The 24,147-nt window shown below is 44.4% G+C and overlaps 4 protein-coding genes across 5 annotated transcripts; 1 reads left to right on the top strand and 3 right to left on the bottom strand.

Annotated features, from left to right (window-relative positions):
- The first annotated feature begins 1,974 nt into the window (after positions 1-1,974).
- LOC109745490 (cytochrome b561, DM13 and DOMON domain-containing protein At5g54830) lies at positions 1,975-5,353 on the top strand. The gene has a single exon (XM_020304610.4). It carries the CDS (start codon positions 2,280-2,282, stop codon positions 4,917-4,919), a length of 2,640 nt encoding a protein of 879 aa, XP_020160199.1. The 5' UTR covers positions 1,975-2,279; the 3' UTR covers positions 4,920-5,353.
- A 1,037-nt stretch (positions 5,354-6,390) lies between these two features.
- On the bottom strand, positions 6,391-10,791 carry LOC109745491 (BTB/POZ domain-containing protein POB1). Its single transcript, XM_020304612.4, has 5 exons — positions 10,492-10,791; positions 8,309-8,427; positions 8,166-8,229; positions 7,478-7,754; positions 6,391-7,378 (listed from the first exon to the last, which is right to left on the bottom strand). Exons 1-5 carry the CDS (start codon positions 10,655-10,657, stop codon positions 6,763-6,765), a joined length of 1,242 nt encoding a protein of 413 aa, XP_020160201.1. The 5' UTR covers positions 10,658-10,791; the 3' UTR covers positions 6,391-6,762.
- A 4,460-nt stretch (positions 10,792-15,251) lies between these two features.
- On the bottom strand, positions 15,252-18,512 carry LOC109745488 (BTB/POZ domain-containing protein At4g01160-like). The gene is made up of 5 exons (XM_040390811.3): positions 18,040-18,512; positions 17,370-17,488; positions 17,227-17,290; positions 16,303-16,582; positions 15,252-16,193 (listed from the first exon to the last, which is right to left on the bottom strand). The coding sequence occupies exons 1-5, from the start codon at positions 18,212-18,214 to the stop codon at positions 16,184-16,186; spliced, it is 648 nt and encodes a 215-aa protein (XP_040246745.1). The 5' UTR covers positions 18,215-18,512; the 3' UTR covers positions 15,252-16,183.
- Positions 18,513-19,463: 951 nt separating this feature from the next.
- On the bottom strand, positions 19,464-23,718 carry LOC109745492 (BTB/POZ domain-containing protein POB1-like). Of its 2 annotated transcripts, none has more exons than XM_020304613.4 (5): positions 22,907-23,698; positions 21,852-21,946; positions 21,713-21,776; positions 20,523-20,802; positions 19,464-20,406 (listed from the first exon to the last, which is right to left on the bottom strand). In XM_020304613.4, the coding sequence occupies exons 1-5, from the start codon at positions 23,067-23,069 to the stop codon at positions 19,791-19,793; spliced, it is 1,218 nt and encodes a 405-aa protein (XP_020160202.3). In that variant the 5' UTR covers positions 23,070-23,698; the 3' UTR covers positions 19,464-19,790. The 2 variants fall into 2 exon arrangements, with proteins under 2 accessions (XP_020160202.3, XP_045085069.1); XM_045229134.2 differs by lacking the exon at positions 19,464-20,406 and having other exon boundaries at positions 20,527-20,674; positions 20,757-20,802; positions 22,907-23,718.
- Between the last annotated feature and the right edge of the window lie 429 nt (positions 23,719-24,147).

The raw sequence follows: 24,147 nt of genomic DNA, 5'->3' as shown, positions 1-24,147 counted from the left end.
CAAGAAGTGGAAGGCAACTTGGGCCACAAGGGCCCCAGAGGGGAGGCCGGATTGGGATGGGGGAAGGACTCCCCCTTCCCCCTGGCCGGCGCAAGGAGGGGAGTCCTCCCCCTCCTTGCGGTCCCCCTCCTCTCCCCTCTAACCTATATATACTAGAAGCTTTTGCACCTTTTCAACACACAAGTTTTTGAGCATTCTCTAGTTCTCTAGATCTAGTTCTAGTTCTAGTTGGTCCTAATTGATCAATTGGAGCTTGCCTATATCCTCTAATTTTCATATTTAGAAGCCCAGTGTGGTTCTAATCTCCTCACTCTAATTCTCTGACGACGATTAGCTCTGGACGGCGAAGCCGAGTGTGGCCCTAGTTTATTTTTATCTCCTTTTCTGTTGCTTGTATGTGGTTTGTCGTTGTAATTCTGGCCGATTGATGACTTTGTTAATGCAAAGTCAGGCTAGGTTCGAGAATTTTTTCAGGCTCGAAGATGTCTTTTCTTAAAAAAGAAAAAAGAAAATACACAATAATTTTATCTACACTTATCAACTATGGTCGACAGAGTGTACATAGTACTAGAAGAAAAATCCATGGGAGCATGTGCAACGAGTTATCGTAAGCATCGATACATCAACTGCTTTACCCTCCTATGAAGCATGGTATAATTGTTAGTTATTAGTAGCTAAAACCAACAATCGACCACTGATCCACCGACCATGAGCATCCTATGATGGTCAAACAAAAAAACTAGCAAAGAAAACCAACTACAAATCAATATATTCCTTTTTGGCGCACGTCATCACCCTCGATGTCTTTGTCGTCCATCCTTTCACCTCTTCTCCGCGTCGCCGCCCTCCTCCTCTCCCTCGTCATTGTTGTGTATGGCACTATTCTCACCGGTGACGCCGAAACCCTAGAGGTAGGAGCCGAGACCCAATCGACATGCATGTCAGCGTGTCACCGACCTCGTTGCATCGACCATCCACCTTGCCTCGCCATTCCCTGACCCTTTCCCCTCCCCCTTTCTCGTCTTTCTTCCTTTTTATCTTTCTTCTCTCCGCCCTTCATCTGTCGTTCATCTCCTCGTGCTGAATGGTCCGCCGTGATTGCGTTCTAAGAACCGGGTCAAAAAATGTTACGAAATCTAGAATTTTTCTATGGATCGAATGCCACGACTTCAGTTGGCCCCTTGGATGCCCGTGAAAAAAAACCGATATTTTTCATCTACAAGATTCACTACTAGTGGTTTGAGAAAAAAAGCTGATGCCGGTATAATTGCTTTTATATTGTTAGTTATTAGTAGCTAAAACAAACAATCGACCCCTGATCCACCGACCACGAGCATTCTTTGACGGTCAAACAAAAAAACCAACAAAGAAAACCAATAAAACCAACTACAAATCATTATATTCCTTTTGGGCGCATGTCATCCCCATTTTCGGCGTCTTTGTCGTCCATCATTTCACCACACTTTCTTTTCTGTGTCGCCGCCCTCATCCTCCCCCTCCTCGTCATTGTTGTGTATGGTGCTACTCTCGCGAGTGACCAACGATGACGCCGAAGCCCTCCATTCCCCTCCCCCTTTCTCGTCTTTCCTCTTTTTTTGTCTTCCTTCTCCTCTCCGCCCTTCATCCGCCGTCCATCTCCTTGTGTTGAACGGTCCGCCGTGCATTGCATTCTAAGAACCGAGTCAAAAAATGCTAGGAAATCTAGAATTCTTCTATTGATCGAATGCCACGACTTCAGTTCGCCCCTTGGATCCGTCGGTGCAAAAAACCCGGATATTTTCCATCTAAGATTCACTACTAGTAGTATAGTTATAGAAAAATCACTACTAGTGGTTCAAGAAAATGCCACGTTTTCATTTCGGCTCGACAAAATGACACATCTTTTTCTCTCTCTCTTTTTTTTTCTCGATTCTTTGGAAAAAATAACACGTCCTCGCCTCTCTAACACGTGGGGCCTGGAGGACCACCTGCCAGTGACTGACAGTTGTAGGCGCTGCCGGTGGTGCTTCCCTACCAGCACCGCACCGGCCCAGTCGCCTCGCCACCACCGCCACACCAAACTGCGGCGGTCGCATCCCCACCCCACCTCCTCCGAATATCCACCGCCCCCGGCCGCCTCGCCTCCCACGCACGCCACCGTCCCGCCGCCCGCCCTCCTCCCCCGAACCCAGCCCCAACCCCACTCCAACCTCCCCCCAGATCCCAACCCCCCGCCGCCCCGCCGGGCCAGATCTCGATCCAAGGATCCGCCGCGGCGTGGCGGGCCGCCGGGTGATCCCATGGCCCCCGCCTTGGCCCCCCTCCTCGCCTGCCTCGCGATCCTGGCGGCCGTGGCGGACGCGGCGTGCCGGCACACCAACCTGACGGCGGGCTTCGCGGCAGACCTCACCATGCTGCAGCACCAGCTGCGGGGCACGGTGCGCCTCGACCCCTCCGGCGCCTGCGCGCTCCAGCTCACGCGCTTCGACCTCCTCGCCGCCTCCCCGTCCGCGCGCTTCTGGGCCGCCGACGGCCCTTCCCTCGACGACCTCGCCAAAGGCCGCCCCTTTTCGCCGCTCCCGCTCAACGCCACCTTCCGCAACGAGACGCTCCGCCTCCCCTTCTCCGCCCCGCTGCCGCCGCTCCTCGCCATCTTCGACCCCGACACCTCCTCCGACCTCGGCCACGTCTTCCTCTCCGCCGCCTCCAACTCCTCCAACGCCACCGCCGCTCTCGCCTCCCGGATCGCCACGCCCACCATGTTCGACAACTGCGTCCAGCTCTCTGAGGGCTACCGCCTTCGCTGGACGCTCAACGCATCCGCCGGCGAGGTCGACATCGGCCTCGAGGCCGCGGTCGGCTCCGAGTACTACATGGCCTTCGGGTGGGCTGACCCCAAGGCCAACTCCCCCGCCATGGTCCGCTCCGACGTCGTCGTCGCTGGCTTCACCGAGGAAGGTATGCCGTTCGCTGAGGACTACTACATTACCGACTACAGTGAGTGCACCATGGGGAAGGATGACCTGCCTGTGTCCGGAGTGTGCCCGGACAGTGCTTACGATGACGGGAGGAACGATTCCAGGCTGGTTTATGGGCACCGGCGGGATGGTGTGTCTTTCGTCAGGTACAAGAGGAAACTCGACAGTGAGGATGACAAATATGATGTGCTTGTTGGTGCCACGGAGGAGATGGCTGTGGTCTGGGCCATCGGAAAGCTGCGTCCGCCGGACACTTTGCGGCCGCACTACCTTCCGCAGAATCATGGGGGTCCGAGGGATGAAACCTTTGGGTTGATGAGGCTCAATTTGTCCGAGGCAGTGGACAGTTGCCTTGGACCGTTGGATGCCGACAATAAGCAAGACCAGGACAGGATCATTGCCGACGGGAAGACGCCACTGGTTGTGACATCCGCTCCAGCAGTGCGCTACCCAAACCCACCAAACCCTGACAAGGTGATTTACATCAACAAGAAGGAGGCGCCACTGCTGAAGGTCGAGAGGGGTGTGCCGGTGAAGTTCTCAGTGCAGGCTGGGCATGATGTGGCACTGTATGTCACTTCAGACCCCATCGGTGGAAATGCCACTTTGAGGAATAAGACTGAGGTCATATATGCCGGTGGCCCTGATGTTCATGGTGTGCCAGCAACCCCCACAGAACTGGTTTGGCTGCCTGATAGGAATACACCTGATCTTGTCTACTACCAGTCGGTGTATGAAGCAAAGATGGGGTGGAAGGTTCAAGTGGTTGATGGAGGCCTCAGTGACATGTACAATAACAGTGTCCTGTTGGATGATCAGCAGGTTACTCTGTTTTGGACTCTGTCCACTGACTCTATATCTATAGCAGCTCGAGGTGAGAAGAAAAGCGGGTACCTTGCTGTCGCGTTTGGGAGTGGGATGCTGAACAGTTATGCCTATGTTGGCTGGGTAGGCAATGATGGAGTTGGGAGGGTCAAGACTTACTGGATTGATGGAAAGAGTGCAGCAGGTATTCATTCAACATCTGAAAATTTAACCTATGTCAGGTGTAAATCAGAAGATGGCGTTATTACATTTGAGTTTACACGTCCTCTTAAGCCTTCCTGTACTGGAAAGGTGGAGTGCAAGAATATTATTGATCCAACCACACCTCTTAAGGTTGTTTGGGCCATGGGTGCAAGCTGGTCAGGAGATGACCTGACGGACAGTAATATGCATTCGGTCACAAGCAGTCGCCCCATACGTGTTCTTTTGTTGAGAGGTTCAGCTGAGGCAGAACAGGACTTGCGGCCCGTTCTGGCTGTGCATGGATTTATGATGTTTGTGGCCTGGGGCATCTTGCTTCCTGGTGGAATATTGGCTGCTCGGTATTTGAAAAGCTTGAAGGGAGACGGGTGGTACCAAATACATGTCTATCTGCAGTATTCTGGGATCTCTATAATGTTCCTTGGCGTCCTTTTTGCTGCAGCCGAGCTCCGAGGTTTCTATGTTGATTCAGTGCACGTCAAGTTTGGTTTATCAGCCTTACTGTTGGCAGCTTTTCAGCCGCTCAATGCCTATTTCCGGCCCAAGAGGCCCGCTAATGGGGAGGTTCCACCCCGGAACCGTGTCCTCTGGGAGTACCTACATGTCATCACAGGGAGGTCAGCAATTGTCGTCGGAGTCGTGGCACTTTTCACCGGAATGAAGCATTTAGGCCAGAGGTATGACAGTGAAAATGTAGAGGAGCTCACCTGGGCCTTGATGCTGTGGGTGCTTTCTGCCATAGTTATAGCTCTGTCCCTAGAATATAAAGAGGTCAAACGAAGGGGCGGCGACCGAAGCTTCAGAGGGCACTGGGTTCTAGGTAACACCGAGGAAGATGACTCGGTTGATCTCTTGCATCCTGACAGCTCTGCCAGGAGTTCAGAATCTAGGCCTTCTGGTGTAATGGAGGTGCAGCTTGAGCCTCTCACCAGATGAGTAGTAGAATAGCGTAGATCAATCTGTATCTCCCAGTGTCAGATACACACACACACACACACCAAGTCCTGTTTTCAGTCATACAACAGAAACAGATGGTGTCCACAAGCACGGTGACTTTCCGCTCAGAAAGAAAATTGAATTTCTCATGCTTGTTTCTTCTACCATGGCAGAATGGTACCAGGCTACATAGGATCTTCAAATTATGCCTTTGATTCCTTGCGTCACACTGTTCAGATTGTATAGTGTACATTTTGTTTTTTCACAATAGACAGGCACAATTTGTTACATTGCCCCCAAGTAATTCTTTTCCCCATCAGATTTTGAGAGAGAGAGAGATAAGATATACATTTTGTTAACTGGGCAGAGCACTCGAGGGACAGAAATTGTGTATCATAGTGCTAATGCTATTCAATATTCATTTTGAGATAAAAGGGAACAGATGTTGTAATGTGCTTAGAATTTTGAACATCTCCATAACTACTGGAACATCTTCAATTCGTTGACTGGTCATTCCATTAAAATTTGCAGTAGAGAATATCACTGATGAGTGGTAAGATTGGCTTTTTCATGCCAGGTTTTTTGCGCCAATGTGATAATATCTTCTCGATGCTATTTGCAAGTTGAAAAAATTGAAAAATGCTAGAGTAATCTGCATTCAAGGGTATCTGGATATGCACCATGTACAGAAATACTAATTTGTTCTGAATCCGCGGCATCAAAGGAGAGAAATTGTGTATCATAGTGGGATATTATAAAATATATTTGTTCCGAGAATGTGAGATAAAAGGCAAAGGATGTTGTACTGTCTGTTGTATGTTCCCAGTGCTATAGCTCTTTAAACATCTCCATGTCTATTGGAACATCTTCAAAGTATTTACTGATCATTCCATGAAACTTTAACATAGGTACAACAGTGGTAAGATTGGTTTTTTCGTGTCAGATTTTTTGGGTCGATGATTCATCTCCGCCTTATTTGCAAGTTGGGAAATGTGCGCTTGTATGAATTTTATCTTTTTAAGCTTTGGATGTGAAGTGGCGATCACTTAAAATTCCAGCATTTCCATATCCTGTCAGCTGCTATGTCCTGATTATTATCTACTCCCTTTGTAAACAAATAGAAGACGTTTATGCCTTATATTTGTTTTCAGAGGATTGCACTCCAGAGTTATGAATATGAGCGAGCAGTATCCCGCAGCGGCATTATTTTTTGTGAAGAACCAGTTTATTTTCTCCTTTCTAGTAAACCACACAGCCAGCGCCCATGGCTGAGAGTTTCTTTCAGGGTGAACTCTCAAGCCGAAAGGCTCAAGCTGCTGCTTATACAGGAGCGTTTTGCCCTGGAGGCACATGCTGTCTTGTAGAAGTTCCTGTTTCCAGGGAGCACACATTGCAAGCAACAACATTTTGCCCTGGGGGCACACATTGTTATCAACTGCCATGGAGTATGAACGAAGAAAATGTCCAACGATAACCATGAACAGACAATCACATAATGTTCATTCGAAGGGTCACAAGTCCGTCGAATCAAAGAGGTCATCAGTAACATGTACTCTCAGCCAACCGCAAAGCACACATCAGCGCTTCAGCGACTTAGCTGCACATCAAACACACTTGACAGTTTCGCATCTGATAAAGAGTTTGTGGCGCCGACACAATGAGACTCCATCATCCAACTATAGACGATCGCATGCTACATTCTAGTCACCAAAAGAGAGCAGAGCAAATGCTAGCAAATAACTAGAGCAGCCCCGGTTCAGGTTTCTTCATATGTTAAAAAGGACAGGGGCTTCTCCTTGCTCATAAAAACAAAAAGGGGCTGCTAATGCATGCATCACTACGGCTACGGCTGCGGCGTTATCTTCACATGAACTCGCAGATGGAGTTTGTCGTCGATGAAGAAACGGCTGTTGTCAGCAATGATGGATGGCCAAGGAATCCTGCAACCCAAAGCCTGTCTACTATCGGTGGTGGTGGTGCGCCTCCACAAGAAGAGAAACTCCAGCGACTGTCTTGTCTTTACCTCAATCTCATAATCTATTGTCCCTCTTACTGGCCCCTTGTCTTCTAACTTCTCTATTAAGAGGCCAAAAAAGTTGGACGGCTCCATTTTACCGTGCGCCGAGAGGAAGAAACCATGCCCTCCACAATAGAACGGCGGGGAGCGTATCGATCCTGATGGGAAGAGCCCCGAGCATTGCCCACGACTTAGAGTAAAGTCAACTATACAGGACGGCTGGTCAATCAGGATGCCATTGGTCATGCTGCGCACTACTGGCACCAGTGGAAGTAAGCTTGAACTCAAAATCTTGTGCCTCTCTTCTGGATTTGGATACTGAAAGTGGGCCCACCTGAGCACAAAGTCATAGACGGACTCTTCAGATGCAACCCCGGGGTGATTCCTTGATAAAATGGCTACAATCCCAGTGAGAGATATCCTCATCAGTTCATCCTGAAACCTGAAATGATGCACATAATGATATTACGACAACAATGTCCACATGTTTCCTAAAGGAGGGAAAAGAAAAAGGTATGTCAATCCGATGGGGGTTACTTACTTTGTCAACAGGAATTTATCGTATCTTTTAGCAAGGAATTTCTTGGCCGCCTCTGCCAGGGCAGGTGCCATTGAAATGGAACATGGGAGATCTAGGCACATTACTGCAGATTCTGCGGTCATAGGCAGGTCTACGAGCCGTTCACCGCAAAGCTTAATGCAAGAAGCAACCTCAAATTTATCAGCAGCCAGCAGGATATCAACCACAAGAATGGGTTCAGTTGGTGTCAGCTTTCCACTATAAATAAAGTGTAAAAGCTCCAGGAAGGCTTCGTACTCTGTTCCAAGTAAGAAATAAGGGCAAGGAGGCATAAGGATTGATGAAACAGTTCAACGAATTCTCAAACAGTGACATTAAATGGAGGAGTACAAAAAAAGAGGGATAGCTACTGTTTTATGCATACATGATTATTTAAGTATGACAATCGACTTCCAAAAATCAAATGGGGAAACATGTAACGCGTGAGAAAATATCCATTTGGGGCAACAGTTTGTAAGGGTAATGACTAATGAGACTATGAGAGCCAATCGAGATCATGATATCAAAGTAGAAAAGTGTGGCAGGAAACTCCAAAAAAGGTCTCTCTACAATAATAATGATAATAAACATACAAAAAACACAATCACAATAACTAACTAGAATCATCAGTTATAAGAAGACGAAGGAGAGCAAACAGTACACTAGTTACCCGAGTCAGCAATTGTAACTGTTGCCTGTCTATGGCCAGATTCCTTCATGCCATTTGAGAAAAGCTAACAATCATGAAGCTTATCAGAAAGATGAGGCAACTGATTATAGAACAAATGAATTTCAGAAGATCGTCAGAATTACCTTGCGAAAGAAATTACTTTTTGCAGCAAGAGTCGCCGAGCAGACATGTATAGTTTCAACTTGTAAAACTGGTGTACTCGTCACAGTACAAGAAGAGTCGATATCTTCTCCACCATCACCTGTAAAATACCATGGTCCAATAAATATAGAGAAACATGCAAATCTAGGAAAGAAAAAGGCACATAACATAATTAGTAGACATGTTTTCTTTTTGTTAAAACTGAAACCTCATACAGTCACTCTCTCTAGGTGCGCACATTTATTAAATCAACTTTTAGAAACACGGCAAAATCTTAAACATATGAAAAACTGGACACCCATTGAGCTGCATCAAGCATAATAAACACGCTCATATGCTCGTCTGTGTGTGTGTAACAATACCAGACTAAGTCTCGTATTGTTATCTTCTTTTATCTCATTAATAAGTATTTCATACCTCCCAAGCAACAAGAAGCAGTAGAATTGTATCTCCCCAGGATTGGGTTGTAAATAGTATGTTGCTCGTATGAAGAAACAAGCAACCAAGCACTACCTAGTTTATCAACGGACTGTGCAATTACTGTACCAACACACCACCAGTGTGTGCCACAATCAATATATTTGTACTACTTAAAAAGAAGTATTATCAGGAAGCTAATTTATGACCTTTAATGTTTGAATTCAAAAACAAAGTAAACAACTAATGAAATGAACTAATGTTGACTTCAAATGTGGAACAGGGAACTCCTTAACCATTAAGGATGACACTTGCTCATACAAAACAACTCACAAACTAATGTTCAGTAGATATATGAAGGATGGCACTTGCTTATTCATATCCAAGTTCACATATTCCAGGAATAACACTTGTGATAAATCTGTTCTTCTAACCTTTGGATGCTATATTTAGAGATATAAACATAGCATATTCAATGTAGCAATCAGGCAAATATCATTTTTCATGCAAAAGATGTGAAATAATTGATCAGCTTGTTCCTTCGATCAAAGGTCAATTGCTATTTCACCAGCATACAGACCTATCGCATACAAATTATTCCAAATATTCTTAGCTGTCCAGTGCCAATTCCCACCTTGAATATGTGACTACAGTTCTGCCGCATGAAGAAGAATTACTTAGCAAAGGTTTTGGGTTGTAATTTTATGTTGCTCCTACGAAGAAACACAAGAACCCAAGTACTGCCTAGTTGAACGGACTGTGCCATTACTGTACCAACATACCAGTGTGTACCACAGTAAACATATGTTTGTATACCACTTAAAGCAAGTGATTACGAACACAAGGTAATATAGACCTTAAATGTTTCAACAACCTAAATTGAGGTGAACCACAGACAAAACACGAAGTAATTTTGACCTCAAAAAATGTGGAACAGGGGGCTCCTCAATCATGAACGATGACGCTGATACAAAACAACTCAAGGACACCCTCAATCATGAACGATGACGCTGATACAAAACAACTCAAGGACTAGTGTTTACAAAATACATGAAGGATGACACTTGCTCATTCATATCCAAGTATACATTCCAGAAATAATGCTTTCGATAAATAAATCTGTTCTTCGACTTGTTTTGGACCTTTGGATCCTACACTGGGGGATATATCAATTGCAGATTCTCAAGAAAAATTCATTTTTCATGTGAAAGATGTGAAATAATTGATCAACTTGTTCCTGTAAACGTAAACTAAGGTCTGAAGCATCAAGGTACAAGAATCACATAATAACTACCGTTAACAAGTACGAATCTCCCGAGCATACAGACCTATAAACATACAAATCATTCCAAATCCGTTTAGTTGTCCAATGGCAATTCTCAACTTGAATGGTATAACGTAGTTTGTCCGGCACTGCTACATCCAAACGATCAAAGACTCCCTCCATTCCACAATATAAGATGGTATATCATGGGATGGAGGGAGTATGTTATATGTGACTACAAAATTGCTGCATTTTAAATGGAGGCACAGACAACATATACTCTTTGATAACTGTTGTTCTAATTTATTTATTTATTTGAGATGTTTGTTCTGAAAATGTTACCGTGTCCGAGAATCTCAACACCTCGAAATCTAAAACTTAAAAAAGATAGTACTTCCTAAATACAGTATCGAATCCGGATATACGCGCGTAGATCGGGCAGTTTGTTTAGCGTGGCACCTAGAATTCACTTATACTACGCACCTTCGGCCGCCTCGCGCCGGCGCTTGCGGCCGGCGGCGTCGTCGGCGCCGACGACCACTATACGCAGCTCCCTGTCGGAGAAGGCCTCATTGTCGAAGGCGAACTCGAAGCCCGCGTCCACCTCCGCCCCTGGCCCCGCCACGGTCGACGCGTCGCCTCCGGCCATACGCCACCCACCGGCGCTGTCAGACGTATTGTTGAGCTGCGCTACCCGGCGGCCGTAACCCTAGCTGGCGGCGGAGGAAGAAGGGAAAATGGAGAGGCTGTGGGTAAGGTCGGGGGCGCTGTTCTAGACCTTGCGACTGATAGGTGCTCCACTAATAAGAGAGAGGAGAGAGGGGAGGGGAGGTCGGACGCCACGCCGTTGATGGTGATGTGACCTCGCCGTGTGCGAGTGGCGACATTGACCGCGGCGCGCCTGCACTCCTCTCCCAAACTCGAATACCGAGGCGGGAAAGAAAATGTTTTCGTTCGCAGGTACTCCTACGAAGTAAAATTATCTATATAATTCGTATGTATTTAGTCCGTAGTGCAATCTAAAAGATTTATATTTAAGTATGGATGCAGTAGATGAATTGTAAAATTCGACTGCCTCGTGCGCCGGTACATGAATTGTAAACATCGACTGCCTTGTCCGCCGTTGGATTGAGCCACGAATAGCCGTGGGATCTCTACAGTGAGGTGCGTCACGAGTTGCAACAAGGTTACGCAGTTCACTCTACAGCAGCTGCTTTGTTGCAAAACCATCAAAGAGTTATTTTCACCCGAAGTAGAGATTGTTGTGTTGCAACAGAGATCTTGTTGTAAAAACATTTGTAACAGATATGGTGTTGCGGAAATTTTTTGTTTTCGTCTTTACCTTTTTTTTTGGTAACATAGATGATGTTGGCGGAGGAATTTTGCAACAGAGGTGGTGTTGCCGAATTTTTTTTCCGTCTTTACTCTTTTTGAAACATAGATGATGTTACGAGGGGAATTTTGTAACAGAGATGGTGTTACAGATTTTTTTTGTTTTTGTCTTTATTTATTTGCAACATAGATGATATTATGGGATGACTTTTACAACATGAACGATGTTGCTGATTTTTTTCAATGGAAGATGAACTGGACGAGACAAGAGACCGAGGGGAGGCGGGCGGCAGCTCGCTGGAGGGCAAAAGGAATGGAAGGGAGAGGAAGGATGGAGCGGGGTCGGGCGCGCAGCTACCCTCCCTGGATCAAGCGAGAGGAAGAGGGGATCGGGTGAGGTGGACGAGTGGCTGGGGTTCGCTTGGGAGTAGAGAGCTGGGGATAAGCACGAAGGAGATAATGTGATGGTGGACAACACACGGGTGCGCATCACGCAAGGGACGCGGCGGACGAGCGACGAGAATCCACGGGTTAAACAGAATCGTTTCCCTAAATATAAGGCACAGTTGACTTTTCTGGTCTTCACCGCAAAATTTTGACAATGTTTTTCACTTACTCTATGTCTATAAAATTAGTGTAAAGACAAATAAAATAAAATTGTTTTGCAAGAGAAATATGAGGATACCGTTTATACATATTCAATCCATATACTTTGGTATGTATTAAAGGTCAAGGTACATCAATGGTCCGTGTAAAGTCATACGTCTTACATTCTAGGAAGGACGGAGTACAACAGATGGTGTCCACAAGCGCAGCGGCATTCTGTTCCGAAATAACCTGGATTTCTGCATGCGATTGTAAAAAAAAAAGCAGTTGGATTTCTTATGGGTGTTTCCTACCATGGCAGAATGGTACCGGGCTACATAGGATTTTCAAATCATGTCTTTGATACTGTTCAGATTGTATAGTGTACATTTTTTTTACAATAGACATGCACAATTTGTCATAATTTACCCCATGTGATTCTTTTTGCATCAGATTTCAAGATTGAGATACATTAGTTGAGGTGCTGTTTTGCATCCGCCGCATCATGAACCAGGTAGAGAAATTGTGTGCCATAGTGGGATATTATTCAATTAATATATCTGTTTCCTTCTTTAATACTAGATTTTTTTTTTGAAAAGGAGGTCATCCCCGGCCTCTGCATTGGATAGATGCATACAACCACTTTATTAAAAATCCGAGAGAACAAAGTCTGGAGTGCAAAGTACTGCTCACAAAAGGAGCAAAGTAAAAATAAAAATTACAAGTCTCAAAGCCGCATCTGGCTTAACGAGGATCCACTAAGGACCAATCCTATGCAGTGATCGCCATCCAAACCGGTTGAAGAAAACCCGAGCTGCCATCTCTCATCGGTTGCACCCAGTAGCCAGCTGCTCCCTGGAGGCCGTAGGAGTGAGTAATGACTAAGTACGGATCCATGCCGTAGCCTGAAATATAACCTGCAAGAAATTAGTCATAGGTTTTCTGTTAAAAATTATATCATTCCTACAGTTTCATATAGCCCAAATAAGTGCGCATATTTCAATCCGAATATTACGTGCGAGATGTATATTCACTCCATCAAGCCACGTCCCAAACAACATCTCTATGCTATTAGGATCGAGGTGAAATATTAAAGGCTACATGCACCGATCTCCAAAGTAACTTCGCCAGCGGGCAATCAAGAAAAAGGTGTTGTATTGTTTCATCCTGATCACAATAGCAACACCTCGAGCTACCTACCCATCTCCGCCTGAGTAAGTTATCCTTGGTAGGATCACTTGTTTGTGGACAAACCACATAAATATCTTAATTCTTAAGGGTACTTTAACTCGCCAAATATGAAGCGATCGCGGGATTGGGCCAGAGTTGATGAGATCTAAGTACATAGACTTGACTTTGAACAGACCATTATTCGTGAGCTTCCATCTAAATGAATCCTCCTCATCGGAGAGGTGCACCTCCATTAGCCTCCTCACTAAGTGCAGCCAAGAGGTCCAGCGTTCCCCAACTAGAGACCTCCTGAACTGTATATTCAAGGGTACTGTCTGCATCACCGTTGCCACGTACTCTTCCTTACGTTGAGCAATATGGTACAGAGACGGATACTGGAGAGCTAACGGCCTATCACCTAACCACGTATCCTCCCAAAACCTTATTGTTGAGCCGTCCCCAACACTAAACTGCACCCTATGGAAGAAAGTATCCTTCACTCGCGTGAGTCCTTTTCAAAAGGGTGAATCATTAGGTCTTACAGTAACCTAGGCTAGAGTTTTGGAGTGTAAATACTTGTTGCGTAGGATCTGGGCCCACATTCCTTCGGAATGTAGCGAAAGTCGGTATAACCACTTACTCAACAAGCATTTATTTTTCACCTCGAGGTTTTCAATCCCAAGACCCCCCTAGTCCTTCGGTCGACAAATAATATCCCATCTTGCCAGATGATATTTTGTCCTAACCTCGTCCGATTGCCAAAAGAATCGAGATCGATAGAAGTCTAATCTCTTGCGTACCCCTTTGGGTACTTCGAAAAAAGACAAGAGGAACATCGGCATGCTCGTGAGTACCGAATTAATTAATACTAGCCGTCCTCCATATGACATAAGCTTACCCTTCCAGCAGCTAAGTTTCTTCTCGAATCGATCCTCGATACACTTCCATTCTTTATTGGTCAATTTCCTATGATGTATTGGAATGCCAAGATAACTAAAGGGCAGCGATCCCAGTTCACAACCGAACAGTTGCTTGTACGCTTCTTGGTCCTCTTTGGCCCTTCCAAAACAGAAAAGCTCACTTTTGTGGAAATTGATCTTCAACCCCGATAATTGCTCGAAAAGACATAAGATGAGTTTCATGTTACGAGCTTGAGCAAGGTCATGTTCCATAAATAATATTGTGTCATCCGCATATTATAAGATGGATACCCCCTAGATGATATGCACTCTCGTGCATATTCCAGAAAAATTAATATATCTGTTCTGCTAATTTAGGTAAAAGGCAAAAGAAGTTGTACTGTCTGTTGTATGTGCTCAGTCTGATAGTTTTTTAAACATCTTCAGTGTATTTAATGATCATTCCATGAAACTTCGACATAGATACAATACAACAATGTTAATATTTGTTTTTTTGTGTCAGATTTTTCGGGTTGATGATTCATCTCCGCCCTATTTGGAAGTTGGGAAATGCGCTTGTATGAATTTGATCCTCTTACGCTTTGGATGTGAAGTAGCGATCACTTAAAATTCCAGCATTTTCATATCTTGTTACCTTCTTTGTCTTGATTATTATCTAGCACATTGCACTTTAGAGTTCAGAGTGATGAACAAGCAGTATCCGCAGCGGTCGTACTTTTCTGAAGAACCTGTTTATTTCCTTTCTTTGACTCTTTCTAGATAATCACACATCAACGCCCATGGCTGAGAGTTTCCTCCAAGGTGAACTCTCAACCTGAAAGGCTCAAGCTGCAACTTATACATGAGCGTTTCACTCTGGAGGCGTGTGTTGTGGAAGTTCCTGTTTCCAGGGAGCACACATTGCAAGCAACAACATTGAACTATACAGCAGCATTCTTTCCTGGGGGCACACACTGTTAAGAAATTTATCAACTGCCATGGAGTATGAACTAAAAAATGACCAAAGATAACCATGAACAGATGACCACAAAATATTTATTCTAAGTATCACAAGTCCATCGAATCAAAGAGTCATCACTCATCAGCGACATATATCAGCCAACTTACCCACAAAGTGCACATTAACTGTTCAGCGACTTCGCTGGTAAGAATACGTGGCACTATGAAACCTCCAACATCAGGCTCTGGATGTTCACACGCTACATTTCCAGTCATCAAAAAAGAGCAGAGCAAATGCTAGCAAATGACTATGTCAAAAGAACAGGGGCTTCTTCTCGCTCACAAAAACAGAAAGTGGCTCACTAATAAGTTTGTCAACTGACATGAACAAAAAAAATTTCAAAGATAACAATGAACAGATGATCACATAATCCGACTTACGACAAAGTGCACGTTAACCGTTCAGCGACTTCGCTGGACATCAAAACACACGCGCGCATTTGACGGTTTTGCATCTGGTAACAAGAGTCCACAACACAATGAAACCTTCATCATCCAACTCTAGATGTTCACATGCTACATTGCTACATTTCCGGTCACCAAAAGAGAGCAGAGCAAATGCATGCATCACTACGGCTGCGGCGTTATCTTGATGCGAACTCGCAGATGGAGATTGTCGTCGACAAAGAAGGGGCTATCATCAGCACTGATCTCCGACCAAGGAATCCTGCATCCAAAAGCTTGTCTAATGTCGGTGGTGGTGGTGCGCCTCGATATGGAGGCAAACTCCGACGACCGCCTTGCCGTTACCTCCATCTCATAATCTATTGTCCCCCTTAGTGGGCCATTGCCTTCTAGCTTCTTTATTAAGAGACCAAAAAAGTTGAACGACTCAGTTTTAGCGAGCGCCGAGAGGAAGAAACCATGCCCTGCACAATAGAATGGTGGCGAGCGTATCGATCTCGATGGGAAGAGCCCGCGGCAGTGCTCACGCTTTATGCTAAAGTTAATTATGCAAGACGACTGGCCAGTTTGGATGGCATTGGTCATGATACGCCCTAGTGTCACCAGTGGAAGTAAACTTGAGCTCAAAATCTTGTGCCTTTCTTCTGAATTTGGGTACTGCAAATGGGCCCACCTTAGAACGAAGTCATAGACGGATTCTTCAGATGCAACCCCAGGGTGATTCCTTGATAAGATGGCTACAATCCCAGCGAGAGGAATCTTCATCAATTCATCCTGGAAACATGTAATGCCTTGATATAATGATTTTGTGACAACAATATCCACAAGTTCACTAATAAAGCAAGAAAAGAAAAGTGTATCTCAATCCGGTGGGGTTACTTACTTTGTTGACAGGAATTTCTCGTATCTTTTAGAAAGGAATTTCTTGGCTGCCTCTGATAGGTCAGCTGCCATTGAAATGGAACATGGGATATCTAGGCACCTCACTGCGGATTCAAGGGTCATAGGCTGGCCTATGAGCCGCTGACTGCAAAGCTTGATGCACGAAACGACATCAAATTTGTCAGCAGCCATCAAGATATCAACCAGAAGAGTGGACTCAGTTGTTGGTGTCAACCTTCCATTGTACATAAACTTTAAAAGCTCCATAAAGGCATTTTCCTCTGTTCCAAGTAAAAATGAAAGCAAGGGGCCATAAATATTGATGAAACATTCTAATAAATCTCAGCCAGTAACAATTAGATAAAGATAGTCCCCCGTTTCATGATTTAGCACGTATAGATTTTACAAAAAGTCAAACTTCATGAACTTTGACCAAGTTTATATATAAAAATATCTATAATTAAAATACCACATAAATATCATTAGATACATCATGAGGCATAATTTATATTGTATCTATTTGATATTTTTTGTGTTGACATTTCTAGCAATTCATTTGGTCAAACTCTACAATGTTTTACATTTGAAAAAAAAGTCTATATGCACTATATATTGCGGAATGGAGGGAGTGTACAACAAAAGGGATAGCTATTTAAGTATGACCATTGACTTTCAATAGTCAATTGAGGAAACTTGTAAAGCCCGAGAAAAATATACATCTGGTAGGCAGACTCTATAGAGGAAATGAGAATAGCTAGTTCACTATCAAAGTAGAAAATTGGGCCAGGAAACTCTAAAACAGGCCTCTCTACAATAATCACATTTCTTGAATTAAAAAACATGAGTAAATAATGCAATCACAACAGCATACTAGAATCATCAGTTATAATAATATGAGGTAGAGTACACCGTACACATGAGTTACCTGAATCAGCAATTCTAATTTTTGTCTGTCTTTGACCAGATTTTTTCACGCCATTTGAGAAAAGCTAAGAAGCATGAAGCTTATCAGAAATATGAGTCAACTGATTATAAACCAAATGGATTTTAGAAGATCATCAGAATTACCTTAAAAAAGAAAGAACTTCTTGCGGCGAGGATCACTGAACTGACATGTATGGTCTTGACTCGTAAACCTGGCGTACCCATTACAACACAAGAAGAGTCAATACCTTCTCCTTCATTATCTGCAAAATGCCAAGGTCAGAAAATGTAGAGAAGCATACCAAACTAGAAGAAGGCACATAACATAGTTACCAGACAAGATTTTTGTTGTTAAAATTCTCTGGAACATCATGTTCACTATATTTGCAGATTCATTTGATCAACCTTTAGATACACATGAAAAAAAAATATCAGGAAAACTGGACACCCATTGAGATTCATTGCGCATAATAAGCAATCATAAACGTTACCCCAAGGATTCTATTAGAATTTGTTATAATTGCACTCCTTGTATTTAAAGACCCCCCTTGCATTCAGAATAACATCGCACCTCCTTGCTCATATAAGGTGGAAAATTCACCATAAATCCAGGTTATAATCACATGAAAGAAGATAAGTTTACATACATGAGGGAGAAATTGGAGAGCAAAAGAAAGACACAGATAACTTTGATGCAGACAGGTGAAAATACATACACATACACACATAGTGCTTAGAGTAGTGTAGTACCGATAATCTACTACTTAATACACTAATGGGGTTGTACGGTACTACTGTGCCGGTATGTACGCACCTTTAGCCTTATAGCGGCGGCGCTTGCAGCTAGTGCCGACGACCTCTATCCGCAAGACCCTGTCGGAGAAGGCCTTGTTATTGAAGGCGAACTCGAAGCCAGCATCCACCTCCGCCTCTGCCTTCTCTGCCCCCAGCTCCGTCACCACCCCCGTTGGCGCGTCGCCTTTGGCCATGCGCGTGCACCGTCGCCTCCACCACCTCTGCCCTCTGGGAGCGCTGGTGGGCGTAACCCTAGATAGCTGGCCCGGCGGCGGAGAGAAAAGGGAGATGCGTCTCAAAGATCAAGGTGGGGTGTAGGATGGAATTCCGTATGGACAAAATTCCTTATTTGGTCTTTTCTTAAAATTTGCTTCCTTTTTGGTCCAAATGAGAATTTCTTCCCTATTTGACACAAGGTGTAAAAATATTCCCTATGTGACATTCCATCCACTTTGGCCACTAACAGTGTTAAGCGTGACATGAAAAGACCATTTTGCCTCTGTATACTATGTGGCTAAAACTATTTACTCATGGACCAGACCCGAGAGCTATATCTCGCTTCAAGTGAGATGGAAGCAGCTCTCGCGTGAGGGTTTCCCTCTTCCTGTTTTTTCTGGGCCGGCCCATTTTCGGTTTTTTGTCGCTAGCTTCTCGTTGCTCAATCGCCTTCCGTTCTGCTCTGGTTTCCTTCTGTTTTTTCCCTTTTCTTTCTCTTTTTCTTTCTGTTTTTTCTTTGTTTCTTCACAGTTTTTTTTTGATTTTTTTCACCATTTCCTTCGTTTTTGTCCAGTTTTTATTGGTTTATTCTTTTCTCTCTTTTCTTCTTCTTTTTCTTCGGTTTTCTTTTGTTCCTTTCTACATTCTTGTTGGTTTTTACTTTTCTTTCCTATTTTATTAATTTTAATTGTTTTCTTTCTTTCTTTCTTTCTTTCTTAAGCAGTACCAATCTCCCCAGCCTACAGACCTATAACATACAAATTATTCCTAATCTTTAAGTTGTCCAATGGCTCAACTTGAACGGTATGATGTAGTTTGGGCGCCGCTGCTACATCCAAATAAATATGTGACTACAGTTTTGCTGCACTTTAATTGGGGGCACAGACAACATTACTCTCTTTGGTTACTGTTGTACTGCAAAAATTATGTCAAAGAACCTCAACTACTTAACACCTCGAAATCTAAAACTAAAAAAAACTTCTATATAGTATCGGATCCGGATATGTGCACGTAGATCGCGTGCTTAGTTTCCAGGGAGCACACATTGCAAGCAACAGACCTGACAACATTGAACTTTACATCAGCATTTTTCTAGGCAATTTGCAGCAGCATTCTGCCCTTGAGGCACAACATATCAACTGCCATAGAGTATGAACCAAAAAATAACGAAAGATAGCCATGAACAGATGATCACATAATATGCATTCTAAGGGTCACAAGTCCATCGAGTCAAAGAGGTCATCAGCATTCAGCAATGTATACCAGCCAACTTACGACAAAGTGCACATTAACTGTTCAGCGACTTCGCTGGATATCAGAACTCACACACAAACTTGACAGTTTGCGTCTGGTAAGAGTCCGTGACACAGTGAAACGTCCAGCATCAAACTCTAGATGTTCAGAAGCTACATTGCAACATTACCAGTCACCAAAAGAGAGCAGAGCATTGTTCACCGAGTTCATATGTTAAAAGAACAGGGGCTTCTCCTCGCTCACATAAACAAAAATGGACATGAATGAAGCACATGACGCTAGTGGCTAATGCATGCATCACTAAGGCTGCGGCGTTATCTTCACATGAACTCGAATATGGAGTTTGTCGTCGATGAAGAAGGGGCTATCATCAGGAATGACCTCCGGCCAAGGAACCCTGCATCCAAAACCTTGTCTACAACCGGTGGTGGTGGTGCGCCTCCACAAGGTGGTAAACTCCAGCGACGGTGTTGTTTTTACCTCAATCTCATAATCTAATGTCCCCCCTACTAGGCCCTTGTCTTCTAGCTTCTGTATTATGAGGAAAAAAAAGTTGGACGGCCCCATTCTTCGGTGTGCTGAGAGAAAGAAACCATGCCCCGCACGATAGAATGGTGGCGAGCGCATCGATCCTGATGGGAAGCTCCCAGAGCAGTGCTCACGCTTTAGACTAAAGTTAATTATACAAGACGGCTGATCAATTAGGATCACATTGGTCATGCTACGCGCTAGTGGCACCATTGGAAGTAAACTTGAACTTAAAATCTCGCGTCTTTGTTCTAAATTTGGGTACTGCAAGTCGGCCCACCTGAGCACAAAGTCATAGACGGATTTTTCAGATGCAACCCCAGGGAGATTTCGTGATAAGATGGCCACAATCCCAGCAAGGGGAATCCTCATCAGTTCATCTTGGAACCTGAAATGCAACAAAACCATGCAATGCTCGATATAATGATTTTATGACAACAATACCCACATGTTCGCTAATAAAGGAAAAAAAGGGGGTATCTCAATCCGATGGGGGTTACTTACTTTGTTGACAGGAATTTCTCGTATCTTTTAGCAAGGAATTTCTTGGCTGCCTCTGACAGGTCAGCTGCCATTGAAATGGAACATGGGAGATCTAGGCACCTCACTGCAGATTCTAGGGTCATAGGCAGACCTATGAGCCGCTGACCGCAAAGCTTGATGCACGAAATGACATCAAATTTGTCAGCAGCCATCATGATATCGACCAGAAAAGTGGACTCAGTTATTGGTGCCAACCTTCCATTGTACATAAAGCGTAAAAGCTCCATAAGGGCGTTCTCCTCTGTTCCATGTAAGGAATGAAAGCAAGGAAATATAAGAACAGTCCATTATATCACAATCAGTAACGGTTAAGAAGTACATAAGGAAAGGGTAGCTATTGTTTTAGAGGCATGCTTCAGTACCCCCCCCCCCCCCCCCCCCCCCCCTACACTACAATTTAATTCCTAATTTCAATGTGTTAGGTCTTCACGGCTAAATCCTCATGCATGAAACGAATTAATCCATAGAAGTTAGGATCAACGGTGAGCTACTCCGTATATACTTAGTTTGCACAATCGGCTGGTCTCTCTTGTATGTTTATTCGCCAGAAACTGGAACGTACTGTATTAGTATGTATTCATAGTTTTTAGAGACAATTTTGTACACCAATGTTACGTAATACATTCTCATATTATTTAGAGACGATTTTGTACACCGATGTGGATATAATAAAATGCATGCAGATGAATAGAAGAGGCCCATATAATTACAGGAAACTGCCTTCTATTCAGTCTCTTTCTCCTCTTGCATGTTGTGGCGTGCGAATTGGCAAGCTCGTACACGTTAAAATTAAGTCCTTAATAACTAGAAGAGGCCCATATAAAAGTAAGACTATAATACCCTTTGCAACTGAAGGGTACGCTTTAATCTCAGCCACTATCTGGACCGAAAGTCCATTGAGTTTCAATAATCAATTGAGGAAACTTGTCATGCACAAGAAAATCTATTTGGTAGGCAAATTATGTAGGGGAAATGAGAATAGCCAATTCATTATCAAAATAGAAAGTTGTGGCACGAAACTCCAAAACAGACCTCTCTACAATTATCACATTTCTTGAATTAACAAATAAATAATACAATCACAATAGCAAACTAGAATATAATCTCAGTTACAATAAGATGAGGAAGAGTACAGCATACACTTGCGTTACCTGAATCAGCAATTCTAACTGTTGACTGTCTCTGACCAGATTCTTTCATGCCATTTGAGAAAAGCTAAGAAGCATGAAGCTTGAAATACGAGTCAACTGATTATAGGCCAAATGCATTTCAGAAGATCACCAGAATTACCTTGAAAAAGAAAGAACTTTTTGCAGCGAGAATCACCGAACTGATATGTATGGTCTTGACTCGTAAAACTGGTGTACTACCTTCTCCATCATCACCTGGGAAATACAGGTCAGATAAATCTAGAGAAACATTCAAAACTAGGGGAGAAGAAGGCACATGAGATAATTACTAGACAAGATTTTTGCTGTTAAAAATGTCTGGAATATCATGTTCGCTATGTGTGCAGATTCATTGAATCAACCTTTAGATAGGTGGGAAAATTTGAAGCATCATGAAAACTGGATACTCGCTGAGTTGCATCAAGCCTAATAAGCATGCTAGAGTAATCATGAATGTTGTTCTATTAGAATTTTCTATAAATGCACTCTATTAAAAAAGGTAAAAGATCAGGCCACAATTATATTGCCGGCAAACAGTATGTTGCTTGTATTTAATAATAGGCAGCCAAGTTCATTATTGGATCGTACCATTACATTACCAACAATGTGTCTACAGTCCACATGTGTTTGTAATTCGTACTAATCAAAAGTGATTATCAATAGGTTAATTTTGACATTAGATGTTTCAACAACAACAAAAGCGAAATAGAGGTGAACCAGAAACAAAACACAAACTAATGATGATCTCAAATTTGGAACAGTAAGCAGAGTTACGGAGAGTTCTAGGGACTTAGGGAGCTCCTCCCCCTCCACACTACATATATCAAGGGTGACACCTGCTCATATAATCATGAAAAAACATACCAGAGAACTTGGAACGACTGGAGATCCAAAACTAAAGACCTAATCGGGTGTATATATTTAGGATAACATTGTACCTCCTTGCCCATATAATAAGGCAGAAAAGAGAAAATCCACCACAAATCCAGATCCTAATGGCGTGAAAGAAGATAAATTTACATCTATGAGGGAGAAATTGCACAGCGAAAGGAAGGCGCATAACGATATAATCGATCGATACTTTGATGCAGGCATGTGCTTAGATCAGTGTGGTGCCTAGAATCTACTGCGAATATTCTAATGGCTAATGGTACTACTGTGCCTGTACGTACGCACCTTCACGCCGGCGCTTCCGGCCAGCGCCGACGACCTCTATCCGCAGGACCCTGTCGGAGAAGGCCTCGTTGTCGAAGGCGAACTCGAAGCCCGCGTCCACCTCCGCCTCCCCCGCCGTCTCCGGCCCCGGCGCCGACCCCGATGACGCGTCGCCTGCGGCCATGCGCGTGCGTCGCCGCCTCCGCCACCCCTGCCCTCTGGGAGCGCCGGTGGCCGTAACCCTAGCTAGCTGGCACGGCGGCGGAGGAAGAAGGGACAGGCGACTCGAATACCGAGGCGGTGCGCCGGTGTCGGGTTGGTCTTTGGCACGAAGGGACCAAGGTTAAAACGAAATTTTGACCAAGTTTCTGAAAGTTTGGTGGGCACCAAAATGTTTGTAAACTCGAAATTTTGGGACAGAATCAAATCAAATTCAAATTCAGCGAAGATCCATTAAACTAAGTGAATTTAATAGATCGAATTTCAAAAGATTTTTTTCAAACTTTCAGAATTCGGATATTTTGGTAAGGTCTATTTTTTTTCGTCACTAAAGTTTAAACCTTCGGAGCAACCAGTGAGCTCGAGGCCACTGCTAGGCGTCATCCGACTGACGCGGGGCAAAAAATCAACCGCCTCGTGGGGCGTTGGATCAGGCGTTGTATCACGCCAGTCATCTTGGTCTCAAGCAACTATCCCCGCATGCACATTAGCAAAAGGAAGAAAAAGAACACAACGTAGAGGAACGAAAAAGATGTAGCTCCCTGCAACACTTTTTGCTGCCACCATCGAGCTTCATCATAGCACCGCTGCCATGCTCTGCAGCGCCAACACCGGCGAGGCCGTCGGTGCTCCATCGCAGAACCGGAGGCCAATTGCAGCTCCGGCCATACTTCATTGTAGCTGCGACACCGGCACGTTGTGCTCCAACGCAGCACCGACGGCCTGTTGCAGCTCCTGCCATGCTCCATTGCAACCGCGACAGCGGCGTGGCAGTGCTCCAACGCAGCGCGGGTAGCCCGTTGAAGCTCCCGCGATGCTTCATTACATCCACGACACCTCCATCGCAGAACCCGACGGCCCATTGCAGTTCCAGCCATGCTTCATTGCAGCCGCGAGACCGGCGTGGCGGTGCTCCAACGCAGTGTGGGAAGCCCGTCTAAGCTCCGGCGATGCTTCATTACAGCCATGACACCGACGCGGCGGTGCTCCATCGCAGCACCGGCGGCCCGTCGCAGCTCCAGCACTGCTGCATAGCAGCACCA

Source organism: Aegilops tauschii, chromosome 5, assembly GCF_002575655.3.
Source record: "Aegilops tauschii subsp. strangulata cultivar AL8/78 chromosome 5, Aet v6.0, whole genome shotgun sequence".
In the NCBI taxonomy this organism is placed as follows: domain Eukaryota; kingdom Viridiplantae; phylum Streptophyta; class Magnoliopsida; order Poales; family Poaceae; genus Aegilops; species Aegilops tauschii.
This window is presented reverse-complemented; position numbering and strand designations above follow the sequence as displayed.

Excerpts from the sequence above, each read along its gene's own strand:
- LOC109745492 (XM_020304613.4), bottom strand. The coding sequence starts at position 23,069 with ATGGCCGCAGGCGACGCGTCATCGGGGTCGGCGCCGGGGCCGGAGACG. Across the intron at positions 21,777-21,851 it reads AAAGTTCTTTCTTTTTCAAG|CTTTTCTCAAATGGCATGAA; the intron begins GTAATTCTGGTG and ends CATGCTTCTTAG. Across the intron at positions 20,803-21,712 it reads AGTTAGAATTGCTGATTCAG|AGGAGAACGCCCTTATGGAG; the intron begins GTAACGCAAGTG and ends TACATGGAACAG.
- LOC109745488 (XM_040390811.3), bottom strand. The coding sequence starts at position 18,214 with ATGGCCAAAGGCGACGCGCCAACGGGGGTGGTGACGGAGCTGGGGGCA. Across the intron at positions 17,489-18,039 it reads CCGCCGCTATAAGGCTAAAG|ATAATGAAGGAGAAGGTATT; the intron begins GTGCGTACATAC and ends GGCATTTTGCAG. Across the intron at positions 17,291-17,369 it reads GAAGTTCTTTCTTTTTTAAG|CTTTTCTCAAATGGCGTGAA; the intron begins GTAATTCTGATG and ends CATGCTTCTTAG.
- LOC109745491 (XM_020304612.4), bottom strand. The coding sequence starts at position 10,657 with ATGGCCGGAGGCGACGCGTCGACCGTGGCGGGGCCAGGGGCGGAGGTG. Across the intron at positions 8,230-8,308 it reads AAAGTAATTTCTTTCGCAAG|CTTTTCTCAAATGGCATGAA; the intron begins GTAATTCTGACG and ends CATGATTGTTAG. Across the intron at positions 7,755-8,165 it reads AGTTACAATTGCTGACTCGG|AGTACGAAGCCTTCCTGGAG; the intron begins GTAACTAGTGTA and ends TACTTGGAACAG.
- LOC109745490 (XM_020304610.4), top strand. The coding sequence starts at position 2,280 with ATGGCCCCCGCCTTGGCCCCCCTCCTCGCCTGCCTCGCGATCCTGGCG.